This window comes from Ostrea edulis, chromosome 5 (genome assembly GCF_947568905.1).
Source record: "Ostrea edulis chromosome 5, xbOstEdul1.1, whole genome shotgun sequence".
Taxonomy (NCBI): Eukaryota; Metazoa; Mollusca; class Bivalvia; order Ostreida; family Ostreidae; genus Ostrea; species Ostrea edulis.
In genome coordinates, this window is record NC_079168.1 from 2641778 (window position 1) to 2664867 (window position 23090).

At 36.1% G+C, this 23090-nt stretch overlaps 1 protein-coding gene across 1 annotated transcript; it reads left to right on the top strand.

The window, feature by feature from the left end:
- Window positions 1-4108: 4108 nt before the first annotated feature.
- Window positions 4109-21158, top strand: LOC125651840 (cyclin-O-like). Its single transcript, XM_048880643.2, has 5 exons — window positions 4109-4378; window positions 18864-19154; window positions 19377-19562; window positions 19674-19876; window positions 20098-21158. Exons 1-5 carry the CDS (start codon window positions 4244-4246, stop codon window positions 20378-20380), a joined length of 1098 nt encoding a protein of 365 aa, XP_048736600.1. The 5' UTR covers window positions 4109-4243; the 3' UTR covers window positions 20381-21158.
- Window positions 21159-23090: the final 1932 nt, after the last annotated feature.

Genomic DNA, 23090 nt, shown 5'->3' on the forward strand with positions numbered 1-23090 from the left:
CCTATCCCTAACGTGTCTCTGTTAACTGATGTGAATCCAACATCCATTGCTTGCAGCCATCCAATAATATCGTTATACATACGTGTTTTATTGTTGATTTCACTTTTTTTTTATTAGGTAAATGTTTAGCATGATTGGCAGCCGAAGTCAAAATTGTAAACGCATTTTTGCGAACTTCAGTTGTTTCACTAACAGTAGAATTCAATTCACCATCATTTAGTTTACGACACACAAATTCAATAAAACTCCCAACACAGGATACAGCGTCGCATACTTTGACATTTGATGACATTTCTGTTAAATCAGTTTTCGCTGGACCTACAAATGGCGTCACCTGACCGATTTCATGCATGTCCTGAACACCAGGCTTTTGGTCATACTTCCCTTGCATATGATTATGAAATATATCAATAAGGGTTGACTGGGGATCACTGCAAATCACACCGCACCAGTTCTTTACAACTACCACATCTTTCCGAATTCTGATTATTACAAACATGACTGGAATCAAACGTCACTTCACAACCACAACGCGCCAATATGTCAGGCAGCCATTGAAATGATCTTTTTTGTATACCGAACCCGATTTTTTTTTTTGCGATACTTTTTTTTGCACACTTTTTTTTTTAAACAAAATAAAAGACAGTGGGGCGGGACGTTTTGAGAGGGGCGGGCGGGGATGAGAATCTAAAAATTAATTCTATGTGGCCTTATAAGAATTTTAAGTACTTTACATTCATATTGAATTGAATTGAATTTTAAGTATAAACATTATAACTTTTTGTTGAGATCCCATATAAAAGTAAAATGAATGAGACTGGAACATTTAAAAGATGCAGTTTATAAATAGACTCGTATAGAATATCACACTGTACAATATAACATGGAGACAATAATGGGTTACATTTTCAGTATGAAAACCACATTTTTGGAAAATTTCTCCTAAATATCTTCAGATAAAACATTTGTCTCCTATCGTAACTCCACTTAACCTTTGAACCAACTTGAATAAGCACTATCAACCTATGCTTGCATATTCATGACTAGTAATGACACTGTTACTCTTGAGATAAAAAAAAACTTTGTTCCCCCTTTGTGGCCCCACACTACTCCCACATTGGACAATGATTTGTCCCCCACCCCCCTGGACAGTGATTTGTGCCCCCCTCACTAGACAGTGATTTGTGGCCCCACACTAACCCACCCCCCCACTGGACAGTGATTTGTGCCCCCACTAGACAGTGATTTGTGACCCCACACTACCCCCACCCCACACTGGACAGTGATTTGTGCCCCCCCCCAACACACACAATGGACAATGATTTGTGCCCCTCACTAGACAGTGATTTATGGCCCCACACTAACCCACCCCCACCCCCACTGGACAGTGATTTGTGCCCCCCCCCACTAGACAGTAATTTGTGGCCCCACACTACCCCCCCACCCCACACTGGACAGTGATTTGTGCCCCCCCCCCCAACACACACACTGGGCAATGATTTGTGCCCCCGACTAGACAGTGATTTGTGGCCTCACACTAACCCCACCCCCCACTGGACAGTGATTTGTGCCCCCACACTACCCCCCCACCCCACACTGGACAGTGATTTGTGCCCCCCCCCCCCAACACACACACTGGGCAATGATTTGTGCCCCCGACTAGACAGTGATTTGTGGCCCCACACTAACTCCACCCCCCACTGGACAGTGATTTGTGTCCCCACACTACCCCCACCCCCCACTGGACAGTGATTTGTGGCCCCCCACTACCCTCCCTCCACTGGACAATGATTTGTGGCCCCACACTACCCCCATCCCCCAACTGAACAATGATTTGAACAAATTTGAATCTACACTTCTTGAGGATATCTGCATATTTTTAAAGTTTTTATTTTTCTCATTCGTTGTTAACTCAACATAGAGACTATATTTATGGCACGTCAAATTCACAAAAATGAGCTAAACATAGTTTCACAGTTGATAAACTAGGTTTATTGACTGTAAACTATAGTTTACGGACCGTAAACTATAGTTAACGACGTTAATCTATATTTCATATCTGTAAACCATAGTTAACAGATAATCTATGTTTCACAAGCGTAAACTATAATTAACAATGAAAACAATCATTAGCGATTGCAAAACATAGTTTATCTGATAAATACGGTTTCACGATTGTAAACTACGGTTTACAAGTCTAAACTATTATTAACGAATGTAAATGATAGTTTACGGTTTGTAAGATATAGTTTATAGTCATTTAATGCGCCGAATTCACAAAAAAGTGATAAACACAGTTTTGTTTAATATAGTTCATGAGTAAAAATGGCAGTTAGCTATAGTTTACGATCAAAAACTATAATTAACGAATGTTAAACATAGTTTATCTGATAAATACAGTATCACAATTTGTGAAACTAGGATTAACGAATGTAAATTATAGTTTACAAATGTGAATCTGTATTTATCAGCAAAATTTATTGTTAACGTTTATTTAAAGACAGATAAACTTGGATTAGCATTTGTAAACTATAGTTTACAACCGTTAAATATAGTTTTACGGATGAAAACTAAAGTTAACGAATCGTTAAGTATAGTTTACAGTTCGTAAACTATAGTTTACAGTCGATAAACCTAGTTTATCAACTGTGAAACTATGTTTAGCTCATTTTTGTGAATTTGGCGTGCCATGTATATTAGACAAGCATTAAAAAACAATATTCTTGCATGAACAAGTAATTCATTTTTAAAAATTCATATCACAATCTTGATAATAGATAAGTACAATAATAGACTATATACATTTAACCCCGAGGTTTTACTATCTCGGTAATTAATTTTATGTATTTACACAATTTTAAAAGTTTTTTTTTTTTTCATTTTTGGATGCAAATATATTATGAAAGATAACATTAGGTCTAATATAAAATGTTTCTATACATGTATATATAGAACCTTCAGGCGGAATATACAATACACCAAAAAGGATACTATCATTTGAGTTCATACTGTACATGTGTACCATCAAACTTAAACCATCGAACAAATTTAGACCGTGTCTCTACAATAGATATACATTTTGATAAGTTATTCTGGTATACAATCAATACACCGCCTGATTACGAAAAGCTACATTAACGCGACTACTCATGGACGTGCGGTTCTTGGGAAGATTTTCCTATCCCTATGTGAAACTTTGATCCCCTATTGTGGCCCCATCCTACCTCGGGAGCTATATTTTACACATCTTTTAATCTAAATATCCACTCCTGTCTTTTCTAGTTCAGTGATTCACGTGAAGATTTTAGAATATGCCACCTTATTTCCACTATTTCTTTCCCCCCTTTGAAAGGGTGTGAATTTTTATTTGTACATTTTCTACTTTACCTAAGAATGTTTTATGGCAAGTTTGGTTGTTATTGAAGCAATGGTTCTGAAGAAGTAGAAAATGGCATAAAGTTTACGCACACATAGATAGCCGAACGCAGGACAACAGGTAATCAGAAAAGCTCATATTTAAAAACCTGTATCTCAAGTGAGCTAAAACGGTTCATTGACGTATCAAAAAGTAAATGAATAAAATTACCCCCCCCCCCCCAAAAAAAAAACCCCACCCCAGTCTCATATTGCATCACTGGCTTCAATTAAGGCAAGTCCTTAAAACCCTCAACACCATCCATCATGTAGCACCCTCTCGTTCCACCTCTAATTAGCTTAATTAATTGTTAGTCTAATTAAGGATAATAATTGTGAAATGGAAAGCCCGCCCCTTGTGGATGAAAGATAATTTTTACCACACACGTTCGATATTTTAGACCCATCAGTGGCGGTATGATTACATATACATTCTAAATTTCTTGGAAAATGAGATATTTCTTTTTTTTTATTTTAATGACATCTAACAACATGAACAAGCAGACGTAACATATAAAACATTGTAAAATGAATTTGTTAACGACAAACTTGCAACTAAAAAATACCATATATGGAATCATGATCCAGGAACAACAACAAAACATACAATCGTTTATTTCAGAGAGAGTAGCCCCACTTTATTTTGTTATCATACAAACACCAACTTTTTCGAAGTAGTTAGTGCCAGTATTTCACACGCTCGACGTTTCCGTTAGCACGAGGTTGTCACCCCTTGTCAACTTGGACTCGTCCAATACCCCGAATGTTTACGTTGCGTTTTGGACCCTGCCATGCCTGCGTAAGATAGAGATGCTGGACTAGTAAGGTAATGAATGTCGCACGTGCCCCCGTTATGGGGAGGGACGAAGGAAGACTATGCACGTACAACCCCCGGCCACCACTGAACGTCCTGTACTTCAAACAGGGAAACGGAGAGGATCTAGAATTTTATGGGAAGGAACAGGTATGATAAATTCTCTATCAGTTTATGACAGCTATCAGCTGATTGAAATGGAAAAAAATGGCCAAATCTTTTTTAAGCGATATAGAAATTTTGTGGGTAGTCCAGTGCTGAAATAATATGCTTTACAACCCACCCACCCCCCACCCCCCCCCCCCCCCCGCCCTCCCATCTGTCCACCCCACTAACTGCACTTTCCCAATTCTTATTTCTGTAATTTTACCCCTTTCTCTAACTATGCTCATCACTATTCGTTTTGATTCCGACCATGCAGAGAAATTATTAGTAAGAATATGCGTTGACTAAATTTAAGAAATCGTATTTTATTTTAATGATGATATATCATATACATGTATCTGAAGAAACAACAACAACAACAACAACACCCCCAAAAGAAAGTACTTTTTAGTAAACTGAAAACTGTCAGTGAGGTTTTAAAGTTTCTTGAAATGTAATCACGAATTATATAGCGTCACCTAGCTTTGATCAAAACGCGACCGGGCATGGGGTTCTAAATGTGTTCAAAAGAAAAATAAAGAGAGCCAGAATAGAAATAGGCCACAAATGCTGACGAAGACTGCGATCAAGGCTGTTACTCGCCGCTCCCCGTGTTTTTACTGAGGTAGAGACAAAGCCATACCATATCTGGTCTATTATGCAAAGTTTGAGTGTTTACATAATCCTTCAGAGACTAACGGTTTACAAGGAAATTTCATGCTGAATTTCCTTCTCTCTCTCTCTCTCTCTCTCTCTCTCTCTCTCTCTTCTTTCTTTCTTTCCTGTTCAAGCTTTATACTCACCAGTGTAAACTTTTATTATTTTGTTTTACTTCAATTTTTAAAAAAAAAGTTCTTTTTAATTTCATTTCTGTATTCACTCAACGAAAGGACTTTTGTTCCTTTGCTTTTGCTTCTTTCCATCTACTTTTTCTTCAGCATACTTCAAACTAAACTTTAAATAAGAAAAGTATAGTGTGTACAATACAGTATGGTATAAACGCACCCTACACAGCGTTTTCATTCCATGCTTCAGACAGCAAATGGCAAGACAGTTCTAGAAAGATTGGAAACAATTCTTTTTCTACACAAGTATTTCTTGGATACACTAGTTACATTTTGGAATACGACAACAAAAGCAGGTTAAGAAAACTAAAGAATTCGCTAAGTACATTAAGCAAGTTTGAATTTTGAATGCTGTTGACATCCTGTTTGTTATTAGAAATTAATTGTGGCACGAATTTGCCTATAAATATTCTTTTAGTTTTTAGAATTTGGCTAAATTATGCAATTTTGATTAGCGTGATGAACCATCAGAAAATACTGGTATTAGGAAAAATTAACTTCTATCTGATTTGATGGGTAACCCTCCCCCAACCCCAACCCCCCGGGGATAAAAAGATCAATAAGCGAATGGTCGCATCTCTCGAAGAAGGACATATGCGCGAAAATGAAGGACGTTTGCACCAATATGGCCGGGACATATAATGTTTGTCATGTCCGTTTTCCGTCTGTCTTTCTGTCACACTTTGGGTTTAGCTCAGTTTCAAAGAAACTATTCAAGATATTTTCACCAAACCATATATACTGATACATATTGGTGACATCTATTCAGCTGCATCAATATTTTTTGACCTTGACATTTCCGTTGAGCTTGACCTCACTTTTCCATATATGGTGTTTAGCTCAGTTTCAAATCCAAGTATTGACAATATTTTATGAAAACTCTTACACTGATAACATAGTAGTAGTAGCTATTCAACTGTGGCATTATGTTTTGACCTCGACCTTCCCTGTGACCCTGACCTTACTATTTGCTATATTTGGTAGTCAGCTCAGTTTCAAAGCAATGCCATTAATGAGAAGATTTTTTTCCCCATTTTTGAATATGGCCGGGGCATATAGTAGAGGAACGGATTTACATGTCTAATTCTGAATAAATTGGTGTTTTTCATGTCAGTTTATGATATCTTTATATATAAATGAGGATCAACATTTCATATCAGTAGTTTTTTTTCTTCTGTTAAAAGTAATTTTGATTGATTGATTGAATATTGATTTACGCCCCTCTCGAGAATATTTCACATATGGAGAGGTGAAGGGCTGCAACATTTAGGCCTATGCTCGGCACTTATGGCCATTGAGCAGGGAGGGATCTTTATCGTGCCATACCTGCTGTGACACAGGACCTCGGTTTTTACGGTCTCATTCGAAGGACCGCCCCATTTAGTCGCCTCATACGGCAAGCAAGGGGGTACTGATGTCCTATTCTAACCCAGATCCCCACGGGCTAAAGTAATTTTGAATAATGATAACCTTTATATTGATAGCTAGGCAACATTTAATGAATGCAAAATTGCTATTTATCTTTACAGCAATTTTCTTAGAATTTAGGTATGAATAATATTCAGAGTGAAATAAATGGGTGATACTTGAGTAAAAAAGTTTAAAGATAAAAACATATTGAGAAAAGGTGACAATTTTTCTATTAGAGCACTTCACTTTGCTATGGAAATAGTGCATTAAATTGATAAGGGAGAGTATTAGACAGGTTTTTTTTATGTGTGATATGACTTGTAAACAACTGAGATTTAACTATTTGAAAGCTTATAGAGTAAATAACAATAGACAAGAGTGTTTCAAAGGTTCTCTTTATTGTATGCATTTCTGATATGACTTGGAACACAGCTCAGATTTACCTGTATAAAGGCTAGCATCATTATGACATATCAGACGAAGTTTACTAATGGTTTAAACTCTGATACTTACACGACAAAGTGAATTCTATATTGTGAAAATACTGCATTTCTCTTCTAATTCATTGATAAGGTGAATGCAAAAGTGTGCAGCAACTTTCTCCATTGAAAAGCTATAAAGATTTTTACATGAAGAAGATATTTTCCCTTCAATCACCCCCTATTTTCATCCTTAATCTGCATAATTGTCTTTAACAAAAAGATTCAGTATTTTACTTTTTTTCCACAAAATTTAAAAATTCAACATTCCGACCCCCCCCCCCCCCCCCCCCCCCCCCCCCCCCCATTGTGAATGTAGCAAAAGTGAGCTTTTCTGATAAAAACTTTCCGTTGTTGTTGTAAACTTTTCACATTAAAGTTCATCCTCTTCAAAACCACCTGGCTAATTTCAAGCAAACTTGGCACAAAACAGCCTTCTGTGAAGGGGATTCAAGTTTGTTCAAATGAGGGGCCAAGCCTTTCTCCAAAGGGAGATAGTACAAAATTATGAAAATACACTGACACATTTTTAAAATCTTTTCCACATTTTTAAAATCTTTTCCAAAACCAGCAGGCTAATTTCAATCAAACTTTGTACCAACTGTCCTTGAAAGAAGGGGATTCACGTTTGATTAAATGAAGGGCTGTGCCCCCTTGAAAAGGGAGATAATAAAAAAATGCAAAAATAGGGTAGGGTCATTTAGAAATCTTCCCAAGAATACTGTTAAAAGTTAAAATTTACATGGAAGCTTTCTGACATAGAACAAATTTAAGTTTGTTAAATGCATGTCCCCTGGGGGTAGAGTGGGGCCACAATATTGAATCAAAGTTTAACATGCGAATATATGGGGGAAAAAATCTTTATAAATCTTCCTCTCAAGAACCACTAGTCCAGAAAAGTTCAATTTACATGGCAGCTTTCAATCATGGCCGCAGGAGATAGGTCACAATAGGGGATCTAAATTTTACATTCGAATATATAGGATTTTTTAAAAAAATGGACCAAGGCAACTCAGGTGAGCTATATCGCCCACAGGCCTCTTATTTTCATATTGCACTGCCAATGTCACAATTGGGCGGGGTATTCATGTCCTATGGACATATTTCTAGTTTTATTCATGCAAGGTAGGTGACAATGCAAGAGTAATTTAAAGGCTAGTGTGGATTTACTATCAACCTTTTATACACACATGGACATACCATGTGCAGGTATCGTATAATATGATGAATTATTTCCAATCAAGGACCATTGGAAGGCAATATGAGCATGTTACATAAAGAGTGCGATTGATAGAACACAGTCAAACACAGTTAAAGTGCGATGTACAATGAACACCAATGACTATCAGTGATTTTTTTAGGGCCAAAATGCCACCGATATTCGTCAAAAATTAGTTATTTTTTCCCCAATTATATATGTATGTTTTCCCAATTTCAAATCTAGTAACATTAGGCAATTTTAAACAAAAAGTTACCGTATATTGCTGACAAAGAGTAAATACGTTTTTTTTTTCTTCAGTTTTATTCTCCAAACCCTTGCACATGCAAAGGTTTTGTAAAGAATATGTAAGACAATGGAGGCATCCATATAAGCAGATACGCAGTGTAGTATATAGTTTCCAGATACACATTAAGCCTTATTGTTGACACTTTCAGTTTGACCGCCATTATATGTAGGGTCAGGAAGTGGCCAACAGTATAGGATTTTACTAAAATCCGAAAAATACAAACAGGAGAGACATTCTGGAAACTTGATTATTGATATAATATTTACAAGATTATAGATTAGGTACTACCAAATGTTGGTAAATATTTTTTTAATGAAATTAGGCAATAAGTAATTCTTAGAAAAAGTAAAATAATATTTATACAATGTGTAACTTCCCATACATATTTTCAAATGTTAAATAATGATTTATTTTATGATTTTAAATCAGATCTGAAATAAACCTCAAACAAAAACATTTTTTGTCATCTAATCATTTTATGCATCTTTACCATTTTAATTTACTATGAATGATTTTTCCCAATTTGAGAAAAATGTAGCCAATTTTTCCCAATTCATAAGGAGGGGTGGTAATTTGAAAAAAAAAAATCACTGACTATTTCATAAATCATGATACTCTATATAATGATTGAAAAAAAATCTTTTTTGAACACCTGATGAAAACCATGCGGAAACTTTCGTAAACGATTATATAATTTCCGAATAATCATATTAAAAGGACATTTTGACGGGAACAGATTTATAAAGATTTATGTAACCATTAATTTGTTGTTTGTTATGAATTTCAGTTAAAGCTGATGATGAAATAAACCGGAACCGACGGTGTGACGTAATAAATTAAACTTCAATGGCCGCTCTCTTAGCGGCGGGTACTTTGAAATATAAGATAGATTAATATTGATTTAGTTGTTAAGCAAGGATTTTTGTTGTTAATTAATGACTGTCATTTACGATATCAGTAAGTAATACTTTATTCATAAAGGCAACAATGTGGTTAGGATTGACTTTCCCTTTCAATTTTTCAATGAAATTCAGTTTTTAACTTCAACATGTCACACGTGCAACAATGTACATCTTTCAGTTCATATCTGACAGATAATATTACATGCTGACTGTTGAAAGCCTTGTGTATTTAAAACACTTTTTTAAGCGCTAAGCGTAGCTTAAGCGCTTATTGCCGCCAGTTGGATTTTGCTTTCGTCATCATGTGTCCGGTTTATCGCCACCTATAGGCGAATTTATGCATCGCTGTAGTCAAGTCGTGTTTAAAGTAGTCGTAATTTTGCAACCGATCTAGCACGGGGATAACATTCATATCTGCAGTTGCATCCCCCCCCCCCCCCCCGGAAATACAGTTCGTTGAACAGTGAATAAAATATGTATAAAATGGGTGATATTTTTGTCCTCATTCTTGGGGAAAGTGAGACACAGATGCAGGTCATTCTTCAGTTAAAATTCCCATTTGAATAAATAAAGTGATTCAAAATCTAAAATTGAATAAGAATATGTATATGAAACCGTTTTAGCTAGGGTGCCTTTGCATTGTTACCTTCGCATGGCGCTAAGAGGCCAGGAAAATCAATTTGCATGGTGCAATCTATAATTAGAAGCCACGTCATTAAGCTATGTACACGAATCAGGAGGGTTTTCCACGTGTGTTTAGGCTGCTGTTCCGACTCAGTAAAATTTTTGTCCGACGCAGCAAAAATGTGTGCAACACAGTAAAAAATTAACTGTGAATTGTGAACGAGAAAGAATTTGTGCACGATTATGCTTTGACAGCGAAGGACAGAGATCGGTGTCTCAGAAGGATGATATTGCGTAACTGCTTACACCTTCCCCGATCATATATGTAAGTCGGTCATGCAGCAATTTAGAGCATGTAACGGTGTAACTTAAGCTTACTTTATTATTTCTAAACGACCAAGATATTCTTCAGAATCATCGTCAACACAATCAAATTTGATTTCGTGATTTAGTTTCAAAAATGAGACTAAAAATAATAGTCTTGGGGCAAGGAAAAGATAAAAGGTACAACATTATATTATATTATATTATATTATATTATGGAAGACAATACCCCGGTTCCAAGTATTCAAAACACCGCGTGGAATTTTACGAGGGCTGTATACTGAAACACATATGTTTAGAACAAGTGTTAGATAAACATTGCCGTTGTGTCAAGCATGAATGTGAAATGGTTTGCGGTCCACAGCACGCTACATACAACGAAAAGTAATCTTGTTTTCAATTTCTTTGTACTTCAAACAAACAATTCACAATGACATGCATATGCTACATGTATTTCCGAACGTACAAATGATGAAGAAGGGGGAGGGGCATGGATGTACTGTCGTTGTTCCCTGTCCCCACATTTTGTTTTCGCTGAACGATCTTTTCATATAAAAAAGATGCATTTAGTTTTTTGGTGAGATGCCTCTTCAATATTTCTAACAGCGGTTTGAACATTACCGTTTGAAAATTACAAACTCTTGGGTTTTGTTGTTGTTGTTGTTTTTAGATTTACATATAACAAACAATCACTACAATTGCTAAATGTAAATCCATGCTTATATGTTAGTCTAATTCATCATCATATTTGAATTAGTATCACTAAGCGCACGGTACTGGTGTCACTTTACGTTACACTTATAACGTCATAAATTGTGGCAAAATATAATCACGAAAGCAACGTCACATTTTAAACAAATTCATTATCTCCAAGCTGTAATATCATAACTAAAGCACATGCATGATTTAATGTTTAAAAATTGAAAACAAATCTTTGTACGTGTATAGTGTACATTCATAAAAATTATGAATTCTTAGAAATACTCCAAAGTAGCAACAGCAGGCATGTCGTATGAAATAAGGGTACCCGTTTCGGTAGGTTTCGTTTTGCTTCGGTAGATTTCGTTTCCTTTCGATTTCGTTTCGCATTTTACAGGTAACCATCCCATGAAATAAGGCTTGCAATTCTTATGAATATGACCTCCGAGAAATTTGAACACAGTAAAAAAAATCAGTTTTGGTTTTTTCTAGGATATATATAGACTTGCTCAAGTCTCTATGTTTAATAATCATTGGACTCTCTTTAATACTTTTTATTAATGCCAAACACGGAAGGGGGAGGGGGGTTAAAAACTCCCGTACGTTTCTGTCATCGATCTACATCGATCACGCTCTAGTGGAAAAAAAAAAAACAACAACCAGCGCATAGAAAGTACATGTATATGTAGTTTTGCGCTTTATAAATGAATAATAATAATAACCACGGTGAGTTGAAGTGAGAGTTAAAAACTTCCAAATAATATTACATTTTAACGTTTTAATGTTCACTTTCATTTCTGAATAAACAGTAGAAAAGGTATACAGAGTGTTATTTATACTCGTATGTTTTACTTGCGAATCGGTTAGTTTCAATATATATATCATATTTAGTTTTGAAGGAGTGGTCTCGTGAAAACCGTGTGACTTTAGATTTTTTTGTCAGATGTTGAACTTTTGATCTAATGATATTGTTATTCATATGCGGAAATCTTGATTTGTATTCGATAATCTTGATATCTATATGCGGACGGAAATTTTGATTTATATGTGAGAAATCTTGATATTCATATGCGAATTTTTTTTATTTTACTCTACGAGAGAGAGAGAGAGAGAGAGAGAGAGAGAGAGAGAGAGAGAAAGAGAGAGAGGCTTCCTCTACTCTTCTGGAGTACCAACGCATGTGGGCGAAATATTCCAGGGGCAATCGCTCATACCCGCCAGAGATCACCTGGGTCCTAAATACAACAGTGAGATTGTTCAACACGTCACTGATACTCTAACAAGATTTTGACATTCAATTCATTTAATATGTGACTTATGTATATATCTTTCATTCATTGGAAAGGGGGGGGGGTACATAAGATCTAACACGCTATATATATCCACCGTTCTGGTGCCTGTGCTCACATCCACCTCCTAGGGAATGCTACAGGCTGGTGCATGTTGGAAACTGTAGGAGGGTCCACAGTTTGCTCTGTACTTGCTCTTTAAACCAGGTAGCACGCAGGAGACAGGTGAGATGCGCAGAGATCTCTTCCCCCTTAGAACGTGACCACCCGTTCAGGTCCAGGCACCTATGTCCACATAGGGCCCCCTGTGTTGCCCCTACGTTGGTAGTCAAACTGGCCGCCTCCCCAGTTCCCCACAAAAAATTTCACGCGACCCTTTCCGCCATATATGTAAATTTGCACCCTGTTTCTGATTACGATTAATAAATATTCAAATTTGTATCACTCTTGTTAATCCAGCTAGCTAAGCAGCCTATGGGGGATTACAGGGCAGCCACCCAAGCTTCGACATAGCTACTGGGTTTATTCAGCATATTAGGGCAAGGTCAACTATTCAATTCAGGCCAAATGTCTCACAGCTGGTATTGCTGTATATTTATTAAAGTTTAATTTTAGCAGAGTAGCTCCTCTAGTTAAATTTAAGACATCCGAGGTCAGGTCATGGTCAATGAAGCTAATTCTTTTATCAATTTTTGAAATTATGCATTTCACCTACAATCAATAATGACTAAATCCATGCGTACATATAGCATGTGTACATCAACATTATCAAATATGAATAAAATATTATGGAATATAAATCGAGATTTATATAATTATCGAATATAAATAACAAGGTTACCAAATGTAAATAAATAACAAGATTATCGAATATAAATCAAAATTTTCGCATATAGATATTAAGATTATCGAATATAATTAAAATTTTCTCATATATGAATAACAAGATTATCGAATATGATTAAAGAGTTTCGTATATAAATCAAGATTTGTATAATATTGCAACGTTTTACACACCGTAAGTGTATCTGTTCAATGCTGAATTTTTATATGCATACATACAGTACATCGTCGCAAACCACGGGTTATTGTTTCATTCTATTTCACAAACGTTTGTGAAATAGAATGAAACAATAACCCGTGGTTTGCGACGATGACATACAGTAGTACATGCAACAAAATGTAGTCTGTACAATTGTCATTTGATAAAGTCAATTAAAGTATATGTACCAGATCTAGAGCAAAACATATCTATGAGATACACATGCTATAGCTTAAATACCCTGTATACTATTTTTAAAAATCATTTTAATTTAGATCATTCAAAAATAATACAAGCAACATTTTACGTTTTAGCTAGACGTAGGTTGTGTACATTGACGTCGCGTCATTGCGCGACAAAATCACATGGGACATTTATTTGGACATTAAGTATCTTTTCGTTTTCCTAAATGGACGCGGGATAAAATGAAATGTTGTATATTCTATATAGTAAATTTTATGTACTTTCTGTATGTTATATTCATTAAAATATTCGCGTTGGAATAATGCTTAGAAATAAGACATAAAATGGTAGAATTGTTTAAAAAGCGCGGTATTTGTAGAATAAGGACATTTCACTGGACACCGATAAAGTCAATCTACTTCATGGATATACTCAGAATTTTATAATACCGGTATACATTGTACTCTACGATACATGTCATTATAAATGTAACAAGGATAGTCAACTTCCCCCTGTATTAGGCGTGCTACTGGTCATGATGATTTGCATTTGCAGTCTATCTACAAACACGGGACATCACTGACAGGCACTGTCTTTGCCATTTTTAAGGTCGCTATATCAATTCTATGAACTAAATGTTTAAAGTAATTGGTTTATGGTTTTTAGATAAGGACGTCACAATCATACACCAATTCTTACGTTATTTGGGACAAAATCAATCATTTTATTAATCTGTGGATAAAGCGTATGCGTATTTCATGTAACGCGGGACAACGAAAAATGACGACATCTGAGTGTATTTATTGCTAATGAAATGCGTGTAAATTATATCTTATATAAGCTATTATCATTATTTATATATTTTCCTTGCCATTGATGTATAGGACTTTAATAATCCACAAAATATACAACTGTGTAAACATAGCGGAAACATTTTCTAATGCACGTATGAAAGTAACACCAGTACCGTGCGCGACGTCTATATCCTCTTGCACTAACTTTCATGTTAAAAATGAGCTATCTCCACTCTTGTTGATGACGCAGTATTCAGTTTCAAAGTAATATTGCACATGTATGATGAACATCTTTTCTAAATAACTTCCTAAATTTTGTTTTCAGTTATACATGTATTTATCGGACTTATTTGGATTCAGATTCTCTCCAACCTGATTTTGAATTGAAAATAACTTCATTATTGATTACAAAAAATAATTCCACTTTCATGGTTTGATTGCTATTTACAGATAATTATACACTGGATTCTGTAGTACAAGTCATACAGATGCATGTTTATGTGTGTATTTAATTGATTTATGGTAATGAAATGGATGTAAAGCGTTTCATAATCCTGCATTATTGGTGTGTTTTGACATGTGGCATTTGTTAGTGTATGTGTGTCCTTTACCAAAATTGTAAATTTCATGATCCAAGGACAGGGTTTTAGTTTAGTGTGGGATCAAAATTATCATAGTGACCATTGTTTTAACAACATCATATAAAATTTATATTTCAACGTGTTGAAAAGTTTCAGGACATTGCTTCCAATCCATATTTGTTATTTTCTTACAGAAAATGTACTACTTAGTTATGCGAAAATAAAGAATAATGCATAAACCTTTTTTTAATGTTGTTCCTGCTCATTAACATTACATACAGAATTCATGAAGTCAGCTTAGCGCTTTTCAGTACTTTGATTGTATTTAATGGCTGACTCTAGAATTCTTCAAGTGTAGTTTATCATTTCAAAATGTGTACTCAAATTCTTATTAAAACCCTTGAATTATATACGGCTGTAGAATAGTATATACTAAGGATCGTGACAGCGAGAGTTCTCTACCAACCGAGATATACATTGAGATCTCCGTTTCAAAATCATATCCAAAGAGCCTGTGACTTCTGTTTAATATTTTTATTGAATAAATCAAAAGAATTGGGAACACGAGATATACATCGAGATCTCCGTTTCAAAATCATATCCAAAGAGCCTGTGACTTCTGTTTCATATTTTTATTGAATAAATCAAAAGAATTGGGAACACGAGATATACATCGAGATCTCCGTTTCAAAATCATATCCAAAGAGCCTGTGACTTCTGTTTCATATTTTTATTGAATAAATCAAAAGAATTGGGAACACGAGATATACATCGAGATCTCCGTTTCAAAATCATATCCAAAGAGCCTGTGACTTCTGTTTCATATTTTTATTGAATAAATCAAAAGAATTGGGAACACGAGATATACATCGAGATCTCCGTTTCAAAATCATATCCAAAGAGCCTGTGACTTCTGTTTAATATTTTTATTGAATAAATCAAAAGAATTGGGAACAAGTTCTCACAAGCTACTAGTCATCTTAAAAATGCATCAAAGTGTCATGCATATTAATGATATGCATCAAAGTGTCATGCATATTAATGATATGCATCAAAGTGTCATGCATATTAATGATATGAATTTTGATTGAACAAGTAGTACACGTGTATGAAGTAGGCAATACGAACAATAATAGCTAAATTGAATCTACAAGTTTCATTAATATATTTGTGAACAGCAGAAAAAAAATCTATTCTATTAGTCTGTAAAGGGAATGCAACGTTATCACACAATAACAGATTTGTATCGATATTGATCAAGCCAAGCATAGAAAGTAGCAACCACCACCCATTTTTTAAAAATTACCCAAAACAATAAAAATCAGGTGTAATTACCAATTTTGAGTATGCTGATTTCAAATCTGGATTCCTTTTACTCCAATTTCTTATAGAAAATGAGGTATAGTGTCTTAAACACCCCTACCGTCAGGTTGCCTAAAACGGAAAATGTTTCATTTCGCATCAGAAAGTGACTCAACTGTATTTCTTGAAACACCATTACCCAAAACAATAAAAAGCAGGTGTAATTACCAATTTTGAGTATGCTGAATCCAATTCTGAATTCCTTTTACTCCACTTCCTTACAGAAAATGAGGTACAGTGTCTTAAACACCCCTACCGTCAGGTTGTCAAAAATTGAAAATGTTCCATTTCACATTAAAAAGTGACCTGAAAGTTATTTCTTGAAATAAGGCATACAACAGAAAAGGAAAACAATTAATACTGAATTGTTCCATGAACATTCTTAGTTGTTTTGGAAGGAATATATCTCACCTCTGGACTTCACAGATACAGGAAAGGAAGAGGAATACGGAGCGGATCAACGATCTTAAATTTAATCAGATTGGGCCGTAGCCTAATGAACTGATGAACAGGAGCAAAAGTAAAATTAATAGGAAAACTGATTTATTAAACATCAGCAAGTCTTTTCCGAGAACTTCTGGTAGAGCTGTCATGAGAATTTACCGAAACAGTGGACTCTCTGGCCAGTCTGGGGGCTGAGCTAGTTGCATCAGAACTGACAGAAACAGAACTCTCTGGCCAGTCGGGGGGCTGAGTGGCATCAGAATCTATTATTTATTTATTTTTATTTTTTCAAAATTCAGAAATTTAAAAACTGCATGATCAGATTTTTTTGGAACACCAATAATTAATGTCCCTTTATTGCGATGACTCTTCAAGTACAAACCATGATACTAAAAAAAAAAATGAAATGAAATGATAGATAAATAGATAAATAAAATATTTGTAAGTTACTTTATTTATCTGTAAGTCACTAATTAAGTGTAACTGGTGGCAGTGCAACTTGCAAGTGAAAATTGCATCATCTGTTACTTATGACCCCTTTTGCCTTGCCTTGTAATTGATATTGTTGAAAATTTGGCAAATAGAATTTTTAACCCCCCACTTTTCTTTAAACGTTAAAAATCCAGCTAATTCAGTGAGGAAGAAATGTCACTACCATATTTCGAATTTCCTCTAGACTATATCAAATTAAATACCGCACTGCTATCAGTCACAGATTGACACTGGTAGGGGTATGGGGACCTGATCTGTGAGTGTGATGGAAAAGATTCTGATGAAAATAAAGATTCACTCATCATTCAGAAATGTATAAACATTGTATTATTGTATACCACCGGTACGTTGTGAGTACGTTAATAATGGGAGTTATCTTTCCTTGGATATCTAAATCAATCAAATACTATATGAACACGGGCAATTATCGTCCATGTTTGACCTCAGTATAATTTATTTATGCATAAAATGTATTAATATGTCACTCTTTGTTGCGTATTTCACCGTTAAGTAAATGTTTACATATACTCGCTTTGCTTAATCGCTTCAATCTCAAAGGGATTTTCTGGAATGTGCCTAATCACGTGAGATACGCTAAATATAGCTATTTTAGATCCGAACGATCAACTTCGCATCATTCGTAGGCTCTAGGTTTATCCATACTAACCCGTAAAAAATAGGGTGGAACCTCGTCCCACTTTTCCTGTAGAAATAAAAATAGAACACGACGCGCCACCTAGCGAGCGTGGTTGTTGTTATAGAAAGGCGATTGAAGAAAAAGATTTCTTCACGTAGGTTTTGTGTAATTTTTACAAGCTGGAAAGAGATTTTTGATTCAGAACGCGTGACGAAGGAACAATCAATACCTATGATTGTTAAAAGAACGTCTTAAGTTTGACGCGACCGTCTGGTTTGAGAATCGGACACGCGACCCCTGGTGGCGAAGCGCGCTCCTTAACCACAAGATCACATGCTCCTACAAGTGAGAGCCTCGTCCTACGCTCCTTGTATACCTCGGACTCCTACCTCTGAACACCATTTTTCAACAAGCTCGTTCTGATTAAATTTTGGTCGGAAGGAGTTCTAAACAAAATCTACAGAAATAAATTGATATATTGGCCTTTCATTACCGCTAGCTAACTTTTATCTAATGGACTGAATCCTAATATCCCTTGGAAGTGCTAATATCGCATGTATTTAATCCCATTCGAATCGGTACACAAATAATCTATACATGATAACATAGAATACGAATGTTGTCGCTGAACCTCTAGCTGGCAGGAGTACAAGGTCACCGTGAGTAACGTCCTTTTTAAAAATAAGTATTGCGTTTAGATCATTTAATTATACATGTAGTTGGTAATTAAATGCAACAAGAACACCAAAGGAGAGACCCATATTGCGGTGCCATTGTTGTCATTGTACAATTGTATGGATGCATAATTTGAAATTCCAGGGTCCCAATCCTCCACAACTCCCAAATCCTCCCTTGAAGTTTCCATTATTTTCGTAGGTGATTAGCGGTCCATGCACCCCTTCAGACACAGATAGCTCGGATAATTCCCTAGTGGGTTCCGGATATAACGAGGGTCTTCACCTCCAATGTCTGGAGAGTGTTTTGGACTGGAGAATTGACAAAGTTTGTGTAACCCCTGATGACCTCGGAAATTTCCAGTTCCGGCCCTGTTCAATCCATACCACTGAACACGCCGGGTTTATAGAGCACCTAGACGAAATCTATCAACACCGTCTTAGTATTGAGTATAAATACCAAGTGGCGTCCTGTCTGGACAACCAACCAGAGGTAAGGAAGGAAGGGCGCAAGTTCAATGTTAGAAGCACCTTGTTGTGAATTACTATGTTCTTGCAACTCACTGATGCTGCTAGGAAAATAATATTTTCACGTGGATAATGTTGAGTAAATTTAAGCCACTTTATCAACATACTTTATTCATTGTAATGTTACGGGTATGTATTAACACCACTGAAGTTTTGAAGCTACTGCCTGATTTTCATTAAACTACAGGTGACTCCAGGCATGCGCGGACTTTTGATCAACTGGTTGACGGGACTTCATCATCAATTGAATCTCTGTCAGGACACTTTGTTTGTGACAGTCAACATCGTAGATAGAGTTCTAGATCTCATGCAAGCCTCGCGAGATTACCTGCAGCTACTCGGAATAACTTCACTATTGATAGCATGTAAATCTGTGAGTACTTTTAAAAGCTTTGAATTTTGTATGATTTGCCTTGAGTAAAACTCTTAGTATGTCACTAACTATGAATATTTGTGCTCGTACAAATGTGGGTTGTTTTGACAGGAAGAAATACACCCCCCAGAAATCAAAGAACTTTTGAGCAGATGTGACGACATGTACTCGCGTGACCAGGTGAAACAACTAGAGCGGGTCATTCTGAACGCGCTCCGATTTGACTTGATGGTTCCCACTTCGCAGTTCTTTTTGGAGTACTTCTCATCTTGCGTTATTAGTAACTTTTCTGGGTTCCACGGGGATCGCCTCAGGTACGCAATATATTGTAAACAGTCATTTTCTAAATTACCGAGCTGCGAAAGTTCATTCGGCACTGTGTTACTTAGAGACTATGTCAAATGCCCGACAGTTTATTAGATATGAAAGCCATTGTTGATTAATTCGTGTAAACTTCTAGGAGATTTTCGCCTTTGCATTTCCTTTGTTCATAAGCAGAATAAAGATGGAGATGTTAAAATGTCGTTGTTTACAGACAGGCACGAGCGATGGCGAGGTGTTTGTTGGAGCTCTCTCTCCAGGACTATGATCTCAGTCAGCTGCGACCCTCCATGTTGGCGCTGTGTGTGTGGAAGTCAGCCGTGGAACACGTCAATACAGACGATGGCAACTTCCTTCCGGAAGGCCTCTTTTTCACTCGCGAGGATTTTCATCATGTATATCAGGAGGTCAGGCTGTTCACCGAAAATCTTCGAAAAAGTTTTCCGGAAATCGTCAATATCTGTGATCACTACTCTAATTTGTATGGACACGAGTAATTCTTCTAGTACTGAAGGGGATTTGAAATACGTTGAGGCTGAAGTGTTAATGACGATATGACATGAATATTCGTGACTAGTTGTAATCAATCATGACTGAAAACAGACGCTTTGTGAATTTCTCTTATATCACATGACCCATTGGTAGCAAATAATGTACAATTTGTCTTTGACATGTTTTTTTTTTCTTTGACGCATTATTGTCTTTGACGCGTTTTTCTCTTTGACGCGTTATTGTCTTTGACGCGTTTTTTTTTCTTTGACGCGTTTTCCGTCTTTGACGCGCTTTAGTCTTTGATGTGTTTTGTCTTTGATGCGTTTTAAGATTTGACGCGTTTTTGGCTTAGGTGCGTGTTGTCTTTGACTTTGACGCGTTTTCGGCTGTGGCATATTTTTTGGCTTTGATGTGTTTTAGGATTTTATAAAAACCGGATAATTATTGATTCGTGCTTCTGGTTATAAGGCAGTTATAAAAATCTTGTAAATTAGTCAAACAATGATACCTGAAAGTTAAAGAATTTTGTCATAGATTATAATTCATGAAGGAAAATTATGTACACATGTGTGTTTCATTACAAACGTCTGTTATAATATATAAAGGAACATTAAGAGTATTTCATTACAAATTTCTGTTATAATTGATATAGGAACATTAAGAGTATTTCATTACAAACTTCTGTTATAATATATAAAGGAACATTAAGAGTATTTCATTACAAATTTCTGTTTTTACATTTTTGTATATGTTCTGTTAAACATACAAGTGCTGAAGTTTGTCTGTTAGCCTCATTTGTTTCTTTTTGGCTCACCTGACCGGAAGGCTGAAGTGAGCTTTTCTGATCAAAACTAGTCTGTTGTCGTCCGCGTTGTTAACTTTTCACATTTTCATCTTCTTCAGAACCACTGGGTCAATTTCAACCAAACTGGGTACAAAGCATCCTTGGGTGAAGGGCTTTTAAGTTTGTTCAAATGAAGGGCCCCTGCCCCATACAAAGGGGAGATAATCACATAAATGCAAAAGTAGGGTAGTGTCATTTAAAAATCTTCTTAAGAACCACTGAGCCAGAAGAGCTAAGATTTACATGAAAGCTTCCTAACATAGTGCAGATTCAAGTTTGTTCAAATCATGGACCCCAGGGTAGGTTGGGGCCACAATTGGGGATCAAAGTCTTACATACAAATATATAGGGAAAATCTTTAAAAAAAACTTCTCAAGAACCGTTGGGCCAAAGAAGTTGACATTTACATGAAAGCTTTCTGACATTGTGCAGATTCAAGTTTGTAAAAATCATGGCCCCCAGGGGTAGGTTGGGGCCACAATAGGGATTAAGGTTTTACATGCAACTATATATGGAAAGTCTTCAGATATGGACTAAGGTGATGCAGGTGAGTGATATGGCCCATGGGCCTCTTGTTTTTGTTTCTTTTCTTTCTTTCTTTTGACCTCTTCATGAAATTGAATAAGAATGTTTTTTCTTTTGAGGCTTTTGGTTTTTAGGGGTCTTTGGGGGTGGCGTTGATCATATATACTCCTTGTATAACTGATTGTGACAGGGGTTGCGAATCATCCTGGTTAGAAATAGATAAAAGTGACCTTGATTCTTAAGGGGTTTGGGGAAGTATATGTGAAAATGATAATCTGAATATGAATTACAAGAACATTATAATTTTAGAGCGATTTGATAACATTTGCTCGAGATGTGTTGGGTTATTTATGACCGCGTCTAGCGACAACGTGCCGTGGAGGGGGGGGGGGTGTATTTCAGCTAGCAGTCGAATCAATATTGAATCTTATATCCTCCTTGATAATGATATGTCGCTGTAGCGATCTAAGTGAGCGAATCAAAGGATCTAATTTCAATTAGATTGTTTAGCTACAGGACTTAACGACACATGCTACGAACTTTAAAAAAGATTTACGTTTTCTTATAAGTAATATGAATACGATTTACCATATGGAATGCAATTCATTTCCGTGATTTCTCAATCAAGTCCAAACAGTGGGAAAGATATAGGAATGCCAATAGACCGGTCGACTTTAGCATCATAGGAAATTTACAGGCCCTCTCCTTTTTTAGCTCACCTGAGCCGAAGGCTCAAGTGAGCTTTTCTGGTCAAAATTTGTCCGTTGTCTGTCGTCGTTGTCGTAAACTTTTCACAATTTTATCTTCTTCTCCAGAACCACTGAACCAATTTCAACCAAACTTGGCCAAAAGCATTCTTGGGTGAAGGGCTTTCAAGTTTGTTCAAATGAAGGGCCATGTCCCTTTCAAAGGGGAGATAATCACAAAAATGCAAAAATAGGGTGGGGTCATTTAAAAATCTTCTCAAGAACCACTAAGCCAGAAAAGCTGATATTTACATGAAGGCTTCCTGACATAATGCAGATTCAAGTTTGTTCAAATCATGAGCCCCGGGGGTTGGATGGGGCCACAATAGGGGATCAAAGTTTTACATACAAATATATAAGAAAAATCTTCTTCTCAATAACCAGAGTCAGAAAAGCTGATATTTACAAGAAAACTTTCTGACACAGTGCAGATTCAAGTTTGTTCAAATAATGGCCCCCGGGGGGTAGGATGGGGCCACAAGTGGGGGGGGGGGGTCAAAGTTTTACATACAAATATAGGGAACATCTTTTAAAATCTTCTTCTCAAGAACCATTGCGCCAAAGAAGTTAACATTTACATGAACGCTTTCTGACGTAGTG